General features: G+C 36.7%; 1 protein-coding gene across 1 annotated transcript in view; it reads right to left on the reverse strand.

Moving 5' to 3' along the window:
• The window catches only part of LOC149793396 (dynactin subunit 6-like), a 41,774-nt gene extending 26,990 nt beyond the window's left edge, over window positions 1–14,784 (reverse strand). The window contains exons 1-3 of the mRNA XM_089967379.1: window positions 14,674–14,784; window positions 9,968–10,032; window positions 7,744–7,849 (exon numbers count right to left, since the gene is read on the reverse strand). Of these exons, the coding sequence (XP_089823505.1) occupies window positions 7,744–7,849; window positions 9,968–10,032; window positions 14,674–14,699 (197 nt within the window). The 5' untranslated portion in view covers window positions 14,700–14,784. The remainder of the gene's footprint in view (window positions 1–7,743; window positions 7,850–9,967; window positions 10,033–14,673) is intronic.
• Window positions 14,785–20,726: the final 5,942 nt, after the last annotated feature.

A 20,726-nucleotide genomic window follows, 5' to 3' on the forward strand; every position in this document is an offset into this window, starting at 1 on the left:
CAGAAAGGAAAGTAATCTGATATTCTGTTCCGATATTGAGGGCCTCATGAATGCTTTAAAAATCACTCATGACCCACAAGAATGGAGACTATTTGTGGACTCTTCGAAACTGAGTCTCAAGGCTGTGCTTTTGCACAATGGAAACATTCTTCCATCTATTCCAGTAGCGTATGCTGTCCACATGAAAGAGACATACGATAACTTAAGGCAGCTACTGAATTCCATTGAGTATAACAAGTACAGCTGGCACCTCTGTGGTGATTTGAAGGTAGTTGCCCTTTTAATGGGACTGCAGCAAGAATATACAAAATACATGTGTTTCTTATGCGAGTGGGATAGCCGAGCAAGGGAAATGCACTACATGAGGAAGGAATGGACTCACAGGCAGAATGTAGCCATTGGAGAGAAGAATATCCAACACCCAGCTCTGGTTGAGGCTCAGAAAATCTTGCTACCACCCCTTCACATCAAACTAGGTTTGATGAAGAACTTCGTGAAAGCCATTGACCGGACTTTGCCAGCATTCCGATACCTGCATGAAAAATTCCCTCGACTCAGCGAAGCAAAGATTAAAGAGGGAGTTTTTGTGGGTCCTCAGATTCAAGAGCTTTTCAAAGATGACCGGTTCAACAACTTGCTGGAAGGTGACGCGAAACAAGCATGGAATGCTTTTCGCCTAGTTTCTACAAACTTCCTCGGAAATGTTAGGGCAGAAAACTATAAGGAACTAGTAGAAGACATGATGAAGTATAAGAAACTTGGCTGCAATATGTCTCTAAAGATTCACTTCCTTCATTCCCATTTGGATTTCTTTCCTAGCAACTGTGGTATTGTTAGTGATGAACACGGCGAACGTTTTCATCAAGATATCGCAACAATGGAACAAAGATACCAGGGAAAATGGTCCACTACAATGCTGGCTGACTACTGCTGGACACTCCTCAGAGATGCTCCCGAACAGCTGTACAAGAGACAGGCGAAGAAATCTAAGATGTAGTCAATGACTTGATTTTTTATAGGTAGGCTATTACAGTTGACCTTTTACTATTGGAATGCATTTCGTTATGTAAACATTAATTTCTTGCAGATTACAAAAAAACTAGAGCCAATTTTGCAATTTGACTGTCATATTCGTGTTCAGCACATAAAAATTGATAAGAATTGACTAATTTTATTTCAGTAACATGACTTTTGTAAAAATTTGTTGTCCAGTGTAATTTCCAGAAATTAGTTTGACCTGACCGTTTTGTAGTAAACACCTAACTTTGTATCTAAAAGTTGACCTAGTTCTTGATCTTGACTGAGAATCAGGTAAACAACTTTTTTTATTATTATTCATTTTTAATGTGTGATTTATAGGGTGTAATCAAGGCTGACTGCAACTATGTGACTTTAGATGTATTAGAAATTCTGGTTTTACCGGAGCGTTGACCCTCATCAGGGAATCTGTTTTGTATCTCAAGTTAATGTATATCCTTTATCTATAGAGAATTGAGTCAGTCTGGGCATTTACCTTTAAAGCAGAAAGGTGTTTTGTTGTGACCAGTTGAGATGAAATTTTATTTCTGGAATTATTAATTCTTTTTCCTGGCACTATTTCTGTGCTCATACAGAATTCTTGGACAAAGACATTTCTTTAAATTTTATTCAGAATTCAAACAACGGAATATTATTGTCTGTGGAACAACAAAGAACTATAGACACAATAGCACTATACTGACTACAGTATATGTCATTGCCTTCCATTTTGGATTTTTTGTCGGGACTTGAACTTGAATTCATTAGAACATTTTAGTATTAGGACTTCAAATTTTTAATTCTGGGATTATTCTTGGATTATTTTTGGATTTTATTCTTAAAACCTTAAGTTCTTTTTTTTATTTTTAAATTGTTTAACTAGAGAAATAAATTATTTTTTAAATTTTCAAAGCTTGTTGTTTTCACTTTTTCTTTGTTACTGGTAATGAGAGCCTAAACATATAAGATAACTAGACATCATCAGAAATCCTTTGGTGAAAGCACACTGTCAATGATCAGCCATCTAAGAGATTTTGTGATATCAAGGTTTTCAAGATGGCCACCATTTTCATTTGCAACCAACTAGACATCATAAGAAGTCCTTCAGTGAAAACCCCAAGCTGATATTACTATTCAGTTAGGGTGAATAGTGATACATTTTCTAGATGTACACTGGCAGGCATACTGAATGTCTGAATGACAACATTAAGACAAACCAGACATCATAAAAAGTTGCTTGGTAAAAAAAAACGTGATATGACCATCCAGTTAGGAGAAGTGATAAATACATTTTTAAGATGGCAACGGCTGTGGCAATATTGGACATCAGATCCATATAATTTTCATTTGAACCAACTAAACATCATAAGAATTCTTCTGGTGAAAACAACATGGCAGTATCAGGAGGGACTGGCAGTAACAAGATTTTCAAAACAGTCATTGAGGCAGCCATATTGGACATCATATTTAGGAGGAACACTACATCATAAGAAGTCTTTTAGTAAAATGTGCATGGATAATGATAATGTTTACAGTAGTAGTAGTGGTGGTAGTAATTCAATTAGCTGCTGCTATTGCTGTAGATTAAATTTTTTATACATTTCTTTATTAGATTAGATTGAAAACTGCCTCTTTCAATTATGTTAAGATAATGACTGAGAGCACAAACTGTTACTGGATATTATATTATCCTAGTCTACTCCACATATACAAGTTGATACATGATCTTGAAAGAAGCAGGAAGTCAAACTGGTGCACTCTCATTACAAATTGCCACCCAGAACCAGCATCAACAGGAAATGAGGTTTGGTTCAACCTCTAATTTTATAAATTCTTATTGTAACTTTGAGTAACAGTCAATCTTTCAGTTAATTCAGAAGAAATAAACATATACTCAAATTTACTGTATATAATTTCAAAAATAGTTTTTATTTAAGTGTGTACTTCAAGCTGATATTGTCAGTTGTGGTTTTGCTCTGAGGCTATGATTTGCCAGGAGTGGAACAGCAGATAATGGCCCTTGTTGTTGTTGTGGGGTTTAACGCCATTTTTCAGCACAAGATAGGCTATACATGGCGGTCAGTATTAATGGTGGAGGAAGAACACTGCAAAGAACCACCGACCCATGAGAAGCTACTGGCAAGCCCCGATAATGGCCCTAATTTGACATTTTCTGATTACCGATGGCCAGTAGTGATAAGACATTTAAGTGGAGCTTTGATCCAGTTACTGGTTAATCCAACTACAAAAAAAAGCAGTGCGATTTCCTCAACTCAGTAACTGCTGAGCACATTCTCAAATACACTGACCCTAATATTGGGTGACACGAATATCAATGTCCTGTCATTGCAAGACAACATTTTACAACAAAAAGCAACTATTTTGCCTAAGTCACCTCCCTGAATGGTCTATGTATTGACACTTATAATTACTTATAATTTCCACAATGGGTATTTATTTTAAGTATCCAATGAATTCTAAAATTATCAGAGGCATACTATTTATATAGCAATTTGGAGAATTATCTAATTGTCTCACTTTGACCTGAAGCTATGATTTATAGCAGACTACAATCATACGAGTAGATAGTAGACTACAACCCTAAGCATTCAGGCAAACTACAATTTAAACATCCTCTTACCAAATTGGACAAGTGATTTTAAAAGTGATCAAAGAGTAATTAAAACTATGAAATTGACATGATGTGCCTATAACACTGGAAGAGAAATCAGTGTTGCATCTATCTTTGCCTGTGTGGGTTAATAGGTACATGCGTCATACACATGACAAATATGAGTACACACATTAAATGCTATATTTAATAGAAGTACCTGTGTGATGAAAAATAAAGTAATCTATCATTCTGACAAGCTCACAGGAACATCAACATCATAAAAATATCCATTTTCACTTTCCTGTTCTTAATAAACACAACCTAAGCTCTTTAAAATCATGGTTAATGTACTGTGTGAAAAATTTCAAAACTGTCACTAACTTGCTAACAACATGCTGCTGTAGGTTGACATTTCACAAAGATCCTCAATAATCTTGGCTTCATCACAGGAAATGACATGTGACCAGGATAGCATATCTAAAACATGATGGAGTTTCAAAGGATGCATACAAACAAATGCATGCTACAGTAAAATTCTGGATATTATGCCTTATTGAGAACGTCACCAATTCAGCATACATTAGTATGGCCAATACAAGGGGGGTGATTTGGGCAAAACAGATGCCGTGATAAAGATAGAAAATAAGGCGGATGTAGCATTTCTTTGAGAGTTTCCATACTCCATGTATAATATAAACTCACGTGTCTTCGTTTTCTTCAAGAATGAACACTGTTTGAATATTTTAGTATTTTCATGCTTTTGATTCAGTACATTTCGATCTATAGGATTCCTACATAACAATTCATACATGAAGCTTGAATTTGTGAAATTTTATGCATAAGCTGCATGCTAGAAAAGATAAACATCATAACTTCATAATTCATCCTGTAAAAGCAGGGAAGAGAAGATTTTTATCTCAATATCTGTCACCAATGTTTGAAAGTTATCTGTTTTTCAAGTTCAAATAAGAACTGTAAAGCCACTCATCAAATGTGCTTTGTCAAACTAAAGAAAAATGGAACATTTGCATTAGGTTTAATGATATTTCTTTTGTTTTCAAACTGTCTCAAAATAAAACAAAGCAAAAGTTTTGAACTAATTAAGTTCTAACCATTCCACACTCGCCTCTCCCTATTTTCAACAATCTTGTCCTATTCTGTCAGGTAAGCAAAGTCACTTTGCTCAAAGATTTTTGTCCAGCAGGGACCCTGATTTAATTTTTATACCTATGGTTATATACATCACAAAGAGTGAAGAGAACTAAAGATTTGCACCAGGTTGTCACATACATGAACTTCAGTGTTTCCCTTTATGCACATTTGTACGTCAGGGACGCATGCCGGAGAAAATTGAAGCAAACATTTTGTTCCCGTGTGTTTTTTGGACGCAAAGGATTCGCATAATGCGATCAGGATTTATTTAATATCCAATGCATTGGACGAGGGGTGGCATCGTGTATACTTCGAGCATGGACATTGACTGGTTCCCCGCTTTGTTTACTCCCTGTGTTATGCTCCTCTATTCGTATAGCGGAGTGCAATGCAGGAACATACAAAATAAGGAACCAGACTAGCATAGGCAATGTTATGACGGAATAGCTTCCCCTAATCTAGTGAGCTCTCATGTGATTTCCATTGAGCTCAGCAAGCTGTCATCTCGATGTTTAACCTTAATGCTTGTTGCATTAGAAAGTAATCTCCAGATTAAAATGTCGTGCAGTAAGAATCATTAGCGAAGAAAGTGAAAGAGGGCAGAACTCAAAAGAATAACCGTGGATCTAACTTTAATGAAAAATGGAGAAAATAATTCCCTTGACTGGAATACGGCACATCCATTAGGATTACCGGTATGACTTCGGATTGCGTGATTGCGAAGACTGCAAAAGTGAATAATCCTTTCATGACAGGGTTTAAGAATTTTAAAAAATCTGCCCTCGTTCGCCATAAGATATTTGGAGAACACATTATAACCCAAGACATTCTTTTACAACAAAGAAATCAGTAAATTTGCCGAGACAAATGCGTTTATTTGGATTACACAGTCAGGGGATCATTGCAGATTTTGATGGTTTTTAACTTTGCTGCAATAAGCCAAAGATCTTAAAATTCAAGTGTAACTTATTAGAAACAAGCTGAATCATTAGCCTCCTTGAATTTTGGATAAATCTGTTCTAGGACGAAGTACAATGAAATCGATGATAGTATACATTTTATGACAGGCAGCAAATTAACTGCCATTTGGTTAAAAGATTTATTAGGCCTTTGTATTTGCATGTATGTAATGTGTTGGTCTGTAATATTGCTTCAAAAAGATAATGAGAGTATGACTTTAAAAGAAAAATGAACTATGAAAATTATTCTTTGAATGGACAATGCATTTGGTTGTTAGTTTATTGGTATGTTTAGAGAGAGAGAGAGAGAGTATGTTGTGCAAGTTGTAATATCATATTTCAAGCTAAAAATTTTGTCAGTACATTTTTGACCCCTACATTTTTTATTTGACCCCCAGTTCTGACACCAAGGGGCTTTTTTTACCCTCAGTTTTACACCCCTGGGGGATACACTGTGAACTTAATATGCAAAAAGCACTTTTTGTCAACAATGGATACGATTTATTCAAGAAATGTCATAACAATTCATCATATAAAAGGTAAAACTTTGTTGGTTTTTTTTCCTTCCAATTACTTCCTGATTTTGACCCAACTCACCCATGCAAGATTGTTTTTTAAAATATACAAGGTTGGATTTGAACAGCACTTTTAACAGATAATTATCTATATCATGCCAAGGTAATGGGAGCTAAGTTCCTTTCCAATAAAACCTGTCTCCAATGTATCAGGAGTCTGATGCCCAAACAACTGAGCTACCAAAACTCACCTTAATATCAACATATTCTTATACAAAATACTAAGATTCTTCCTCACCCCACGTACAAGTCATCCACGAAAGTTTGTAACATTTGACTGGAGAACTTGAATTATTGTGCTGAAGTAATTTTTCTTCTTTCAGTCACAGTGACTATGACCTATGAGTATTTTACTCCATAACAGACTGGGCTCTTCCTCACCCCAAGTGCATGCCATCCAAACAAAACTTCAAAACTGTTGCTGTTGTTCTAGGATTTAATGCCATTTTTCAGCACAAGATAGGCTATACATGGCGGCCAGTACAACTGGTGGAGGAAGAAGCCTGGAAAACCCAGGGAAGAACCACCAACCCACGAGATTCAAAACTGTTGATGGTGGGCAATCCAGTTACTCTGCAGAAATGAAATTGATGTTAGACAGACATATGGATGACAGGCAACATCATAACACAATGTCATGCCTTATTATGGGCATATACAAATTGTTTAATGCTAATGCCCTATATCCATAACACAATGTCATGCCTTATTATGGGCATATACAAATTGTTTAATGCTAATGCCCTATATCCATAACACAATGTCATGCCTTATTATGGGCATATACAAATTGTTTAATGCTAATGCCCTATATCCATAACACAATGTCATGCCTTATTATGGGCATATACAAATTGTTTAATGCTAATGCCCTATATCCATAACACAATGTCATGCCTTATTATGGGCATATACAAATTGTTTAATGCTAATGCCCTATATCCATAACACAATGTCATACCTTATTATGGGCATATACAAATTGTTTAATGCTAATGCCCTATATCCATAACACAATGTCATGCCTTATTATGGGCATATACAAATTGTTTAATGCTAATGCCCTATATCCATAACACAATGTCATGCCTTATTATGGGCATATACAAATTGTTTAATGCTAATGCCCTATATCCATAACACAATGTCATGCCTTATTATGGGCATATACAAATTGTTTAATGCTAATGCCCTATATCCATAACACAATGTCATGCCTTATTATGGGCATATACAAATTGTTTAATGCTAATGCCCTATATCCATGACCTTTTTTACCATGATGGTTAACAGCAGTATTGTATATACAGTGCTTTACATTACAGAACATTACAGCCTATACTGTTGCAAAACACCCTTATCTACATTAAATGAACTCTTCTTTGGTATGAAAAGATACTACTGTCATAGCTTCTGTGAAATGTACCTATTAACAATTTGGGTGAGTTCCTCTATGATATTGTTTTCTCCTATGATGATTGGTCCAGCCTCAGCTATGATTTTGGCTTTTGGATGGATTACAGTTCTTGTTGCTGGAAAAGAAAAAGAAATAAATCTTTAAAAATCACATGGTTTCACATTGACCCTTATATTAAGGGCCACTGACTCCTAGAAATATGACAGAAAATGTGCTTGAATGTTGTAAAAGACTCAAGAAAAATACTATTTGGACTTTCAATACTGAAATAAAGTCGGCATACTATTATTATAGTCTTGATTTAAAAAAAACTTGATATATAATATTTTCATTCATAGAACCACCCCTAAAAATTACTTGACATATATTTGATATCTAAATATCACCTTGTATTTTTCAGGGGTTATCACTCGTTGAAAAAGAGCGATCAATATGCTGCTCTTGTCAAATCATCATAAGTATGGTACTGTATGTTCAACAAAATAAAATGCACAAATTTCACAGTTAAGAAAAACATTATTATCAGGGCCCCGAGTGGTCTAAAGCGCTCTCCGTTATGGATCACTGCCATCTCACCTCTGTCTGTGCAGGTTCGAGTCTCAGATTCAGCCAATGTGGGTATGTGAGAAAGCTTGCCAGTAGCTTCTCGTGGGTTGCTGGTTCTTTCCGGGGTTTTCCTGGGTTCTTCCTCCACCATTAATACTGGCCGCCATGTATAGCCTATCGTGTGCTGAAAAATGGCGTTAAACTGCACAACAACAACAAGGGCCATTATCTGAAATTTAAAGGTTTTTTTTATTGTTATACTAATGGTGGCCATGTTTGGTTGTGGATTGGCAACATTGGAAAAACCTGAAGTGTGCTTATGCCAGGGTGCTTTCTGCTGTTGTTATGGGTTTAATGCCATTTTTCAGCACACAACAGGCTATACATGGAGCCAATGCAAGTGGTGGAATACCCAGGAATAAAACCACCAAACTACTGGCTTTCTCATATACCCACATCGGCCAAGCCCAAGACTTAAATCAATGCAGAGTAGAGATCACAGTGATCAGCAAATGTAAGTGCTTTAGACAACTCTACCAAACAGGCTTCTGTATGGTCTGATCAAGTTCAATTCACTGGTTCTGGAGAAGTCATTTATATCTCCTACATTACTACCATCCATGCATTTTTTTCCCCAGATCTGCGAGACAGAATTAATATCTTTGTTTAGACATCAGTTTTCTTCTTTCAATTACAGTGACCTTGACATTTCACCTTTTGACCCTAACAGTGAGTGCTTTTTTCTTACCCCAAAGTGGAAACAATCCAAAAAGTTTGGTTCAGGTTTGTGCTGTAGAACTTATGTAGAAAGAATAGTTTTCCTCTCACCTGTGAAGAACTCAAGTTATCTTTGACCAGATGAAGAACTGGAGTTATTGTGCAGAAACAAACTCAGAAATAGACAGATTGATACAAACATATGCCTTAAGATAGGCAGATAAAAACTGACAAGTTTTGAGTTCGGCTAGGTTGCTTTTTAAATAGTAATCATCACTTATACATTGTATTGCCTTTATTTCACAAAATTTTAGCCTATTTTTCTACATATCAAAGTTTTATTTTTGGGGGCAAAATTATAGAAAAATCTTTTAGGATTAAAGTTTTTCAGTAAAGTGAAAAAAGTTAAGGTGCAATAACAGAATATATTAATGAAGTTAATACCAAAACAAAAAGCACATGTCCTGAAACTCGTTTATTACAAGTGAAAGTGTTTTTTTTTAAAAAGTCAATACCAGACAATGTTTTATGTAAATTTGATTATAGCTCTGTTCTTGTTTTACACCTCATGATAAGGCCTAGATTATGGATTGACAACAAAGTGAGTGCCAACCTCCTGGCTTCATGGAAGACTTACACGTAGTCAGCGAGTGGGCACTACTTTGAAATTTACTATTGGGTATACTGTGATACCATCAATTTGTCAATTTGTCTATCACCCTATCTCATCCTAAATAGCTGGGTCAAAATTATTACTTGTCTGTATGCAAGAAACATGTTACAATGGCTGCTTGACTCCCTCCCCTTGAGTTCCTGTGACTAAAGTTTCAATTATGGTAACATTTTCAAATATTTTCTTTAATAGCCTTAACCTGACAAATCTGACAAAACTTACAAATTAGGAAATATGTATAAGAAGCATGGAGATATGAGATGGTAAGCCATTCAAGTTGTATTTAGATATGTTTACCTATTGTAACATCTCCAAAAATTTCACTCTCATCACAGACAACAGCACCTGGAGCTATCTTCACACTGCAAGGAAAATTGACATATATTGGTAAATAATGTTCTATACCTGCATATTCCCTAACTGAAACTTATAAGGAGGCAAGAATAAAATTTCATTTTATACAAAGTTGCACATGAATGTGACTGAATATTCAGAATTTTTATGCAAAATTGTATAACTCTTCAAAGTGCAGATTTTATCATTTCAAAATTTATCATACGGCTATTTATTTATTTATCAGGGGACAGCTATCTTTAGGCAACATAAGAGATCAACATCTTACATAAAAAATAAAACAGCCGTGGAAATGTAAAAAAAGTTCTCAATAATAAAATAATTAAAACTGCATGAAGATATTAGTGATGTGGTCATCATGAGCGCCACATTAAACAGGGTGGTGCCTTGAGTGGCTGAGTGGTCTAAAGCGCTCTCTGTTACAGATCACTGCCATCTCACCTCTGTCTGCATGGGTTCGAGTCCAGGATTCGGCCAATGTGGGCATGTGAGAAATCTTGCCAATAGCTTTCTCGTGTGACGGTAGTTTATCTCGGGGTTTTCCCGGGTTCTTCCTCCACCATTAATGGTGGCCGCCATGCATAGCTTATCGTGTGCTGAAAAATGGCGTTAAACCCTACAACAACAACAACAATCAAACAGGGCCTTAAACAGAGGAACTTATGTTGGGAAGCAATAAATAAAATAATTGGTTTTCAGGGCCAATAACTCTTTCTAATTTAAATTTGAAACTCTAAGACACTTGTAAGCTTACAGATAGAATATGCCTCCACAGTATAAGATCTACACTCCAAGACCAATGCAGTCAAATTTGAAAGAGTCCAGAACTGTGCAGCAAGGTTTGTCCTGGTGACTAGCAACGAATGAGTAGCATCACAACCATGATGAAGGACCTCCAGTGGGAAGACTTGCAAACCCATCATCAACAGAGCAAGCTCACCATGAAGTACCAGATCATCAACAGCTGGTTGAAATACTGACAACAGAATACTTCATCCCAGCGGAAGCATCAACCCGAGTGATGCCAACAGATACAGGGTACCATATTGTTCTGTGGATACACATATAAGTTCTTTCTTCCCACACGGACATCCATCTTCGCCATTACAGCATCATCCGCTGGAAAACTCTAAGGCACACATTGGTGCTGGAGGCACCATATCTAAGCATGGACACTGTGTATACTTTTAACCTGTTTTAACTTGTACAAAGAGCCTTCCCTCACATATGTACATAGTTCACCACAGTGTGACTATGCCTTCATAAGGGCCAGGCACTTAATTGAAACATGAAGACTGAAAATCCCAACAACCAAGTAAAAGATTGTTTTTAGTGGTTTTTCAGTTTACTGAGGTTCACAAATTAAACCTAAAATGAGATTCATGACCCATTAGTTATAAAATGATGTGTATATTGATTGGTGCGTAATTTAATGGGTTTTTTTAAAAATATATATATAAAATGATTTTGTTGGTGCTGACCAAAATTAAACTTTTTCAGTATTCTGATAGCTGAATATTTTCAGCCTGCAAAAACCAGGCAATGTTCGATGTCAACTAGCAAATTCCATATTCTGAAATACACAATTGAAAATGGGATCTAGCAAGATACTAGTAATACAATATTTTTCAGCTACCTAACAATTTACAGGCATATCAGAATTATACATAGCAAAATGCTTGAATCATTCATGAGCCCTGGTATTCATATTTATATTGGCAGTGTTTACACTACTTTTGTTTCAACATGTGCCTTTGTACATGGATGTCAATTTGTATGATTTTAAAAACTGTTACTAGTCCATAAATAAGGACAGATTAGAAAACCGTATGACTAAGGATCACATAGATTATAATATATAGTCATACCATCTCCTTGAATTTTCACTACCCCATGCACTTTATTACAAACAATTAAGTTTGAAAGGTGTCCCTTCAGCTTAGTGCAAAGACTACCAATTAGCCTATTGTTTAAAATGGCTACAATAGGTGTCACTGAGCATGTCAGATGTGATTTCTATTTCATGCATAGGATCATAGTATTAGAACAAAACACAAAATATACTGAAAAATTATTTACATTCTGCGCTCACATGAACTAGTCTACATGTGTAACTTTCATTGAATGAGCGTGAACTGGAATTTTATAATGTGCATGATCCTGTGCTCAGTCTGCTGTATTACATTACTCTCATACACTTCTAAAAATTGGAAAGCTGTGTTAATTTGTCCTTTTTTTTGATCTGACATGCATTGAAACTTGAACAGATCCATCTGCTCAAACATTTTCCATCATATAGCATCTACAACTTGCAATGTAAAGCATTTCACTTAACATGTGATGCAATTTTCTTTAAAAGTATAGACTGGTCTGCTAAATAACTAGGTTATTAATATGATTAATTTATGAGGCAAAGTTCGAATTTGAAGAAACCTGTCTGTTTTCTTGGAAATGGGTCATATAAAGTTGGTACAAACAGATAAAATGGAAGATATCCTTAATCATTTTGTATGCAGTAGTGATCTTTTTAAGAATTTTCTCAAATTTATATGAGCGGAATTAAAGAAATGATAACAAAAATGACAAAAACAACTTTTTATTGCTTTATTTTTCTTTTCTTCTTTTACTGTACCAAAAGAGCATAACTGATATAAAGGCAAGCATAAATCATAAGTAGGAGGAAAAAAGGTTAGGATTGTGCCAGAAGTGTAATGGTTGGCATGTATCAGATACTCATCTGGCATTTTTGTCAACAGGGATTTTAAATAATCAAACAAGGCAGATTATGGTATCTATGAACAGACCCCTGATATTATGTTTTAGTATGTATTTGAGCAATAAATTAATCAATATAAATCCCCAAATCCTGCCTAATCACCACTACCTTTTCAGCCTTGTGTGGACACTAATAAGGGAAACAATAAAACTGATCACAATTTTTTTCTTCTCATTTCATGCCTAGAGCTTTTGAAATATAAGAAATTTAACCATAAAAAGTACATAATAGCAACATTCTGGAAGGGAAAATAATCTGTCAATATGACTTCAATATTAGTATATTTTTTATTCAGTTTGCTGGTTTGGTAAGAAACATACCTCAACTTAATCTAATTTTGGCATTCCCAGCTTCCATATCATTCCAGCCAAATGAAGTAAAGGCCAACAGAACGTCAAAACACATTTGTTTGCTTCTGTTAGAATTTGAATTTATTAGAAAAAAAAGACATCAGAGTAAGTAAAGTATGACAAAAAACAATGACTTTAGTTTGTGAAAATGCATCATTATGGGCTATCAAGTGGGCGATATTCCTGAAAATTTGACTTCTTATTCCGATGTTGGTCGACCTCGGAACACACTACACAATGCCATTATTTTGGCAGTTTAGATGGTGGCCTTTTAAAACACAAATATCAGGGGAGGCATCTTACACTGTAGGACTACCTAGTCCTACAATGCAAGATGTATCACATTTTTTTTATTTTATGGTGCTACTTCTTACTGCCTAGATAACGGCTTTGTGTAGCGTGTTCCAAGTCAAATGACTGGAGAACAAAAAATAACATTTTCAGGAATATGTCACATACTTAGCAGCCCATCTTCCACAAATTTAAATCTAACTGTTTATACTTACTTTGCTGTCTTCATCCTGATGGAATCAAAATCTGACAGTAGCAAATGGATGCATTTTCATGCTCTGTTAAGCTGGTTGGAATGCAATGGAAGTGGGGAATGTCAAAATCGGATTAGATTAAAAATGTTTCTTTAACAAAACAAATAAAAATATACTAATATTGAAGGATGTGTTTCGATAGCTTAGTTTTGTTCAAGATATTTATCGTCCTTTTAACTAATTCTGGCAGTTAGAGTATCCAACTCGAATGCGGGAGGTTGTGGGATTCCTGGCCGAGTCATACCAAAGACTTACAAAAATGGTACTAACAACTGCCTTGCTTGGCACTCAGCATTACAAGGTTAGTGTTAGGACTGGTCAGCCTGGTGTCAGGATGATGTAACTGGGTGGTACATCATGCCACATGTCTTTGGCATGATGCCTCAGTGCTAGACATCACTATAAACTCACAATGCAGAAATCGTAGCAATATGACTGCAAAATTGTTAAAGCTACTTTAAAAATACATATCAGACACACACGCCACTTCTGTCACATTCCAAGCAACTGAAATAATGGTCAACATAACTTTAATAACAGGTCCATCTGCTTGTAAGAGAATTTTAATTTATCTGAAAAAGACATCAAAGAAAGTAAAGTCCGCCTATATCAACACGGCTTTAATTTGTGGAAAAGTTTCAATATGTGCTGCCAAGTGAGTGGGATATTCTTTAAAAATTTGACGCTTGTTCCAATGTCAGTCAACATCTGAAAACGCTTCACAAAAATGCCGTTAATTGGGCAGTAAGACGTAACACCAAAACAGATAACTCATGATACGTGCTACACTGTAGGACTATAGGACTACCTTGACTCCTTGAGCATGCCTCCTTAACATGAATAAAGTCTGATTTCAAGACCGCGTGATGGGGCAATGGGTGGAAGGCAGACGAAATTGCCAGGGTATTTATCAACAGATTGCTTAGATCCATTTTCAGCTGACAGACTGAACAAAATTCTACTTTTTAACAGATTTACCTAGTAGGGTTACGAGTAGAAGCCATTGGTGCTGCTTACATCATTACGAAGGCTCACGAAACTTCTTTGAATTTTAAAATGGATCTCAGGAAGATTAATACAATATTTTAGCAAATATTAAATCTATTCCTAAAATATAAATTATTTTCAAAATAATAAGTGTGATCTATGTTAAAATAGATGAATGGATATTTTAATGATGTAAGCGAAATCTTCACATAAATTTGAGCATTTACAAAACAAAGGTGAAAATTATACATGAAACGAAATAACAGTTCTTTTGACACGGAGAGGTAACTTCGTATTAAAATCACCTTTAGTTTTACTTTCCAGATGCAATACTGACTGTTAGTGTAATCAATGTGAGCTTGGACAAATTCAACAAGAAATCCAATCTACCGTAAACACACGGTATTGTTATTAATATTATGTCGTATATTTCGATGTTTGATATAAATCTCGTTGTATTGACGTTATACCATTTTTCTATTCGCCAAATACAAACATACGTGAACTATTGCTACTTATCATGTTGGTCCTCTTTGACTGTTGTGCAATAGAACAGACTCCATTTTTCATACGGAAATTTTTAAACCCCCTGATCTGGCACAGCAAAAAATTCTACCCTACCCTTCCCCAAACAAATAATTTTGGTACCAATTCCAGATATAAAAACAAAGTTATTTATGGAAATTTTGAACCCTACTGGAGATGGTTGAGCGGTTGCTTACGCTACTAGTCAACATTTACCAACAATGTCCAGTAAACTTTTCATATTTTCTTTCGTATTTTATCTAGATACGAATAAAGCACATGCAAGCACCTACAGATGTTTCATTTCCCCCTTCTCTCATGTACTTTAATTTCTTAATACACGAATAGAGTACTGAAGCGCACCTGCACATTACTTTCTAAAGACGGCGGTGAAGTATAAATATGTAGATTTCAGCACTTAACATACACATATTCTCTGTCAAGCTTTTAACGGCATATACATACTCTGTGAAATATATTTAATGACATTGACAATTCGGGAATACACACTGTCAAATAATTTGATGACATTGAAAATTTAATTATACACATACTATGTTAAATAATTTAACGACAATTATAATTTTATTATACACATCCTCTGTCAAATGATTTAATGACATTGGAAAATCAGCAATATTTTTAGACACATGAATTATTGTTAATGAATTCATGTATTTTTACCCTTCGAGAAAAAGTACATTGGGAATGCAAGTAGAGAGTTTTTATATAGGTTAGTTACTGCGTGTGGTGATTATTCGAAAATTAAGTATCTTCAAAATCAAGTAGATTTATCTAAGTCTGCAAAGACTGAAATAAAAATAAATTCGATTGTTATATTTTTAGAGCAAAATCTTTTTTTTTTCCAATTTCATTCTGAAAGTTTAAATTCCTTAAAACAATTCCGAAGTATGTATCTTTTTATAAATTCTACTTTTTAAAGATTAAGGATTCAAGAATTTAATTGGTAATCTAGATCACCGTCCATAATATAGTAATATAAGCAAAGACAAAATCAATCACCCGAAACGTACATTTACGTATTGTAAATATTTTATATATTTTCTTGCCGATGCAGCAAATGGTATGTAAATAATGCAACTCTATGAGTACCAACATGATTCTGTGTTAACATAAAGCCATACAATTTTTCCAGAGATGGACTATTATACCAAAATTTGTCTGAATACTTTTCTTTTAGATTTTGATAATATTTACAAATGAAAAAATGTACGATTTTAATCTTCTATCGACAGCAAATTACTGTGATAAAAAAAACTGCACAAACGATGTGAAGTAATACTCAATCACGTGTACCAATCTCTACAGAAAGTTTATGACTTGAAGATCAAAATCAGCAGTAGTGAATGGGGATACCCTAGCGACAATGGGACTTTAATGTTAAAATAGGGGGGTTGTACCCTGGAGACAATGGAAAATTTAACATTAAAGAAAAAAGTTTGTACCCTGGCGACAAGGGGAATTTAACATGGGGAATAAATCGTGGGACTGTTGAGCACCAAGGGGAATTTAACATGGGGAATATATTTTGGGACTGTTGAGCGACAAGGGAAAATGGAACAGGGTCGGGACCCTATTTTAAAAAAATAAAAAAAAAAAAAAAAAAAGGGGGTAGGCAATTGAAAGTCTATCTCTTTTCGAGAGATTGGAGTGGCCCTGAAAAGGGCCTTTGGGTTTATGTTAATGTATCCATTAACATAAGGGGTACCGCATTGGTCTTCTTCTTGTCCTTAGGCTGCGTCTCACTGTAGGACCGTAAATCAGGACTCTTTTGAGGCATCCTTGTCTTTCTACGTAGATCCTACGTATCCACAGACTGGTGTCTGTCCTATGGACAACTGTCCAGTTGGATCGGACATACATGGGTATGTCCGTCCGGAACATCATCGTTGACACAAGGGTGGAAGAGTGTACGTGGATCCACATGTTGAGGCGCCGAGAACAGGTGAATCAATGCAGTGAACAGCGCTTATTTATAGGTGGAGGTAGGATTGAAACGGATTGAGTTTGTTGACCAATCCAAACACGCGTTACAAAATTCAGTCAGCCCGCATCCAATCCGAAGAGAGCAGTCTGTGACGTCACGTGGTCTATATAGATTCGCTAGCGCCTGTGTGCAGTCAATCTATGCGACAGTTATTCAACATGACGGAAACTCAGAAAACGATCAATTGGGGTGCACCAGCAGTGGAGACCACCCAAGGGAACCCGGACTTACTTTCAGAAGAGGTGAATTATGATTTTGTGGATTTTCTTACCTCGCAAGAATTTGTTCCGGAACCTTCGTCTCCTTCTTCATTACCGCACGTGGAGAATTTTAGACAGAGACAGAAAGAAGAATTGGAGAAATTTATGCTACAGCAAAAGGAAGCGGAACAAGCTTTTCTCCTACAGCAACAACAGCAAGAAGAAGAGGTACGAAAAAAAAACAAGAAGAAGAAGAAGCAGCAAAGAAACAAGGGTGTGAAAATCAAACGGTCACGGTATTGTTAGACATTTTAGCGGAGTTAAGAAGTCTGAAACAAATGTATCAGACTTCTTTATTACGACCGAAGAGAATACAACCTTCCCGAGCTAAACACGCCAACCCTGTGACTAAGCCTACCATGCCACCCTTAGTGATTTCAACCAAATCATCATCATCATCATCATCAACAGGACGCAGTCCAGAAGTAGGACTTGGTCGTGGCAAAGGCTTAAGGCAGTTAAAGTTGATTGCTTAAACTCACCCCTACACCAAAAAAAGGCCCTTTTCAGGGCCACCCACATTTCTCGAAAAGAGATAGACTTTCAATTGCCAATAACTCAAAAAAAAAAAACATTTTACCCCGATAGTACGTGTCTGTGTATGAGTGCGTGAGTGTACGTTCTTATTTTAAAATCAAAACCCAAAGACACTTACATTTTTTATACCTAATTTATTCTTTTATAAATATTTACAATCCAATTCACAATTCACAACAGAGCACTTTAAAAAGTTCATACACTTCTTTTGTCTCATTATTTAGTCTCTCTGTTTTTTAAATTTCTTCACCGTCACATTCTTTTCCTCCTCTTCCTCCTCACTTTCTTCCCTTCTTCTTTTCTTCTCCTGTTTCTTTTTCTTTACCTGGCTGCTTTCTTCCTCTGAAGAATCCCTCTCTTGTTCTGAAGAATCCCTCTTTTCTTCTGACTCCTCTTGTTTCTTTTTTGGGCAATCTGGAGACCAATGTCCTTTTTCTTGACAATAATAACAGGTATCTTGACTTTTGTCTTTTCTAGCCCCTTTTTTTTCTTTTTTGACGGTCTGGACACTCTGAAGACCAATGTCCTTTCTTCTGACAGATATAGCAAGTATCTTGAATTTTATCTCGCAAGGAAGGAGAGTAGTCCGTCGGCTGGTCTGAAGAGAATTTTCTAATGACCCCTCGCAAAGCTCTGATGAAATGTTCGATTTGTGTAGTCTCTTCCATCGTTGTGCTCGGTTTGAGAGTGAAATGAATAGTGAAAGGACAAGACACACACCCTTTTATATACGCTGGTCTGCCATGACTATAAATTAGTCTATGGTGTTTAAACTTTAGTCATTTGACGTTTTGCACTCAAGATGAAACGATCCAATTCATTTGAGAAGAAAGAAGAAGAAAGTAAGAGGCAGAAACGTGATCTATCGCCTCGTACCAGGGCTGAAGTCTTGGCACAAATTCATGCCAGTGATTTTGAAGAGGACATGAGTGAACCAGAATCCGAACCCTCTAAACAAAGTTCACCACCCTTAGTCAACCCTGAAAAGTACTATTCCATTCGAGAGACGGAAAAGCGCTCCTCTAGAAAATTTAGAACCACGGCTTACAAATACACGGTGAAGTTTAAAGATTTCAAGTCCGAAGTACCCTTGGAGAAAGCAGAAGGGTTCATCACCGGGGTGTGGGATTCTTTGCTCACCACACTCAAGCGACAATGTCAACCCAAAGAAGACGATCGCTTGAGACTTTCCATACAACACGACGGTTTGAAATCCCCTGTTTGCATCGAGTTTAGCAGCCCTGCAGAATTGACTGCTTCCAAAGTCATGGACAAGATTCAACACGTACAACAATCCAATGACCAGTTTGACATCACCGATGGAAAAGCCACACTGGACATGACCCACGTCTCTCCTTCTCAAGGGACTGGCCGCAAAAAAGTCTTATTGGTGAACGACCTTCGCATCACCAAAAAGAGTCTCGTCCGAATTCACAACCCTCAAGACCAGATGTGTTTAGCCCGTGCAATCGTGGTGGGACGAACCTATGCCAACAAGAACGACACGGTAGAATGGAAAAGAACCTGGAAAACTATTCAACGATCCGACCGAGCCAAACAACGAAGTAAAGCAGAACTCCTGTTGCAACAAGCCGGCCTGTCCACAGACACACCCTGTGGCATTCCTGAGATGCAAACATTGCAAGATATTTTAGCTCCATGCTACACCTTGAAAGTGCACCCTCAAGAAATGCCTGGGCCTCTGTTGTTTCGAGGGAAAGACTTTAAGGACGGAAAATACATTCATGTCTATCATCACGATGACCATTTCGATACCATTACCAGTATCACCGGATTCCTGGGATACGGTTATTACTGTGAGAAATGTGACTATGGCTATAACAATCGAGAGCAACACAAGCATTTTGGCTCGAAATGCTCAAGATGTTTGTTCTCTCCACCCTGTCTTAGCGAAGGGCAAGAACCAGTGCATTGTTCAACTTGTCAGCGCACGTTTGTCAGCCCTGCCTGTTACCAATAACATTTGAAGGCGCAAGGTTCACAGAAGAAATGCGTTTGTCAACTGCTGAGATTGTGCTCCGCGTGTGGACAAGGCATACGTGCCAATAGTGCCAAGGCACACGTATGTTCAGGAAAGAAAAAATGTCACATTTGTCACCACATCGTGGACTTGGAACATCAATGCTACGTGCAAAAATACCAACCCCAACCAGAGAAAGAGGATGGACACAAGAAGAAAGACAATTTCATCTTTTTCGATTTCGAATGCATGCAAGAGACCGGCATTCACATTCCTAATTTCTGCGTGGCTCATCGAGCGTGCGAAAAGTGCACTCAAGAACCTATCGTGAGTCATTGCCCTTACTGCAGCAAGATTCCTGGAGGGCGTGAAAAAATCTTTCGGGGACCGAACACGCTAGCCGATTTCGCCCGATGGGTCTTAGACCCCATCGACAAGACGTGGAGCCAAGAGGACATCGAACGTTACGGAGATTGTCATCGTCATGCCACGGTGATGGCTCACAATTTCTCCGGATACGACGGACAGTTTCTTTTGAGATACTATACGGAACATGGCACCGAACGTCCTAAAGTCACTTTGAACGGAGCCAAAATCATTTTCATGCAAGTAGGACAAGTACAGTTTAAAGATTCGATGAGTTACTTGGCCATGTCTTTGAGTCGAATGCCTAAAACGTTTGGAATGACAGAAATGGCTAAAGGGTACTTTCACCACTTTTTCAATACGGAAG

The sequence above is a fragment of the Sinohyriopsis cumingii genome, chromosome 8 (genome assembly GCF_028554795.1).
Source record: "Sinohyriopsis cumingii isolate HCF-2022 chromosome 8, ASM2855479v2, whole genome shotgun sequence".
Classification (NCBI taxonomy): domain Eukaryota; kingdom Metazoa; phylum Mollusca; class Bivalvia; order Unionida; family Unionidae; genus Sinohyriopsis; species Sinohyriopsis cumingii.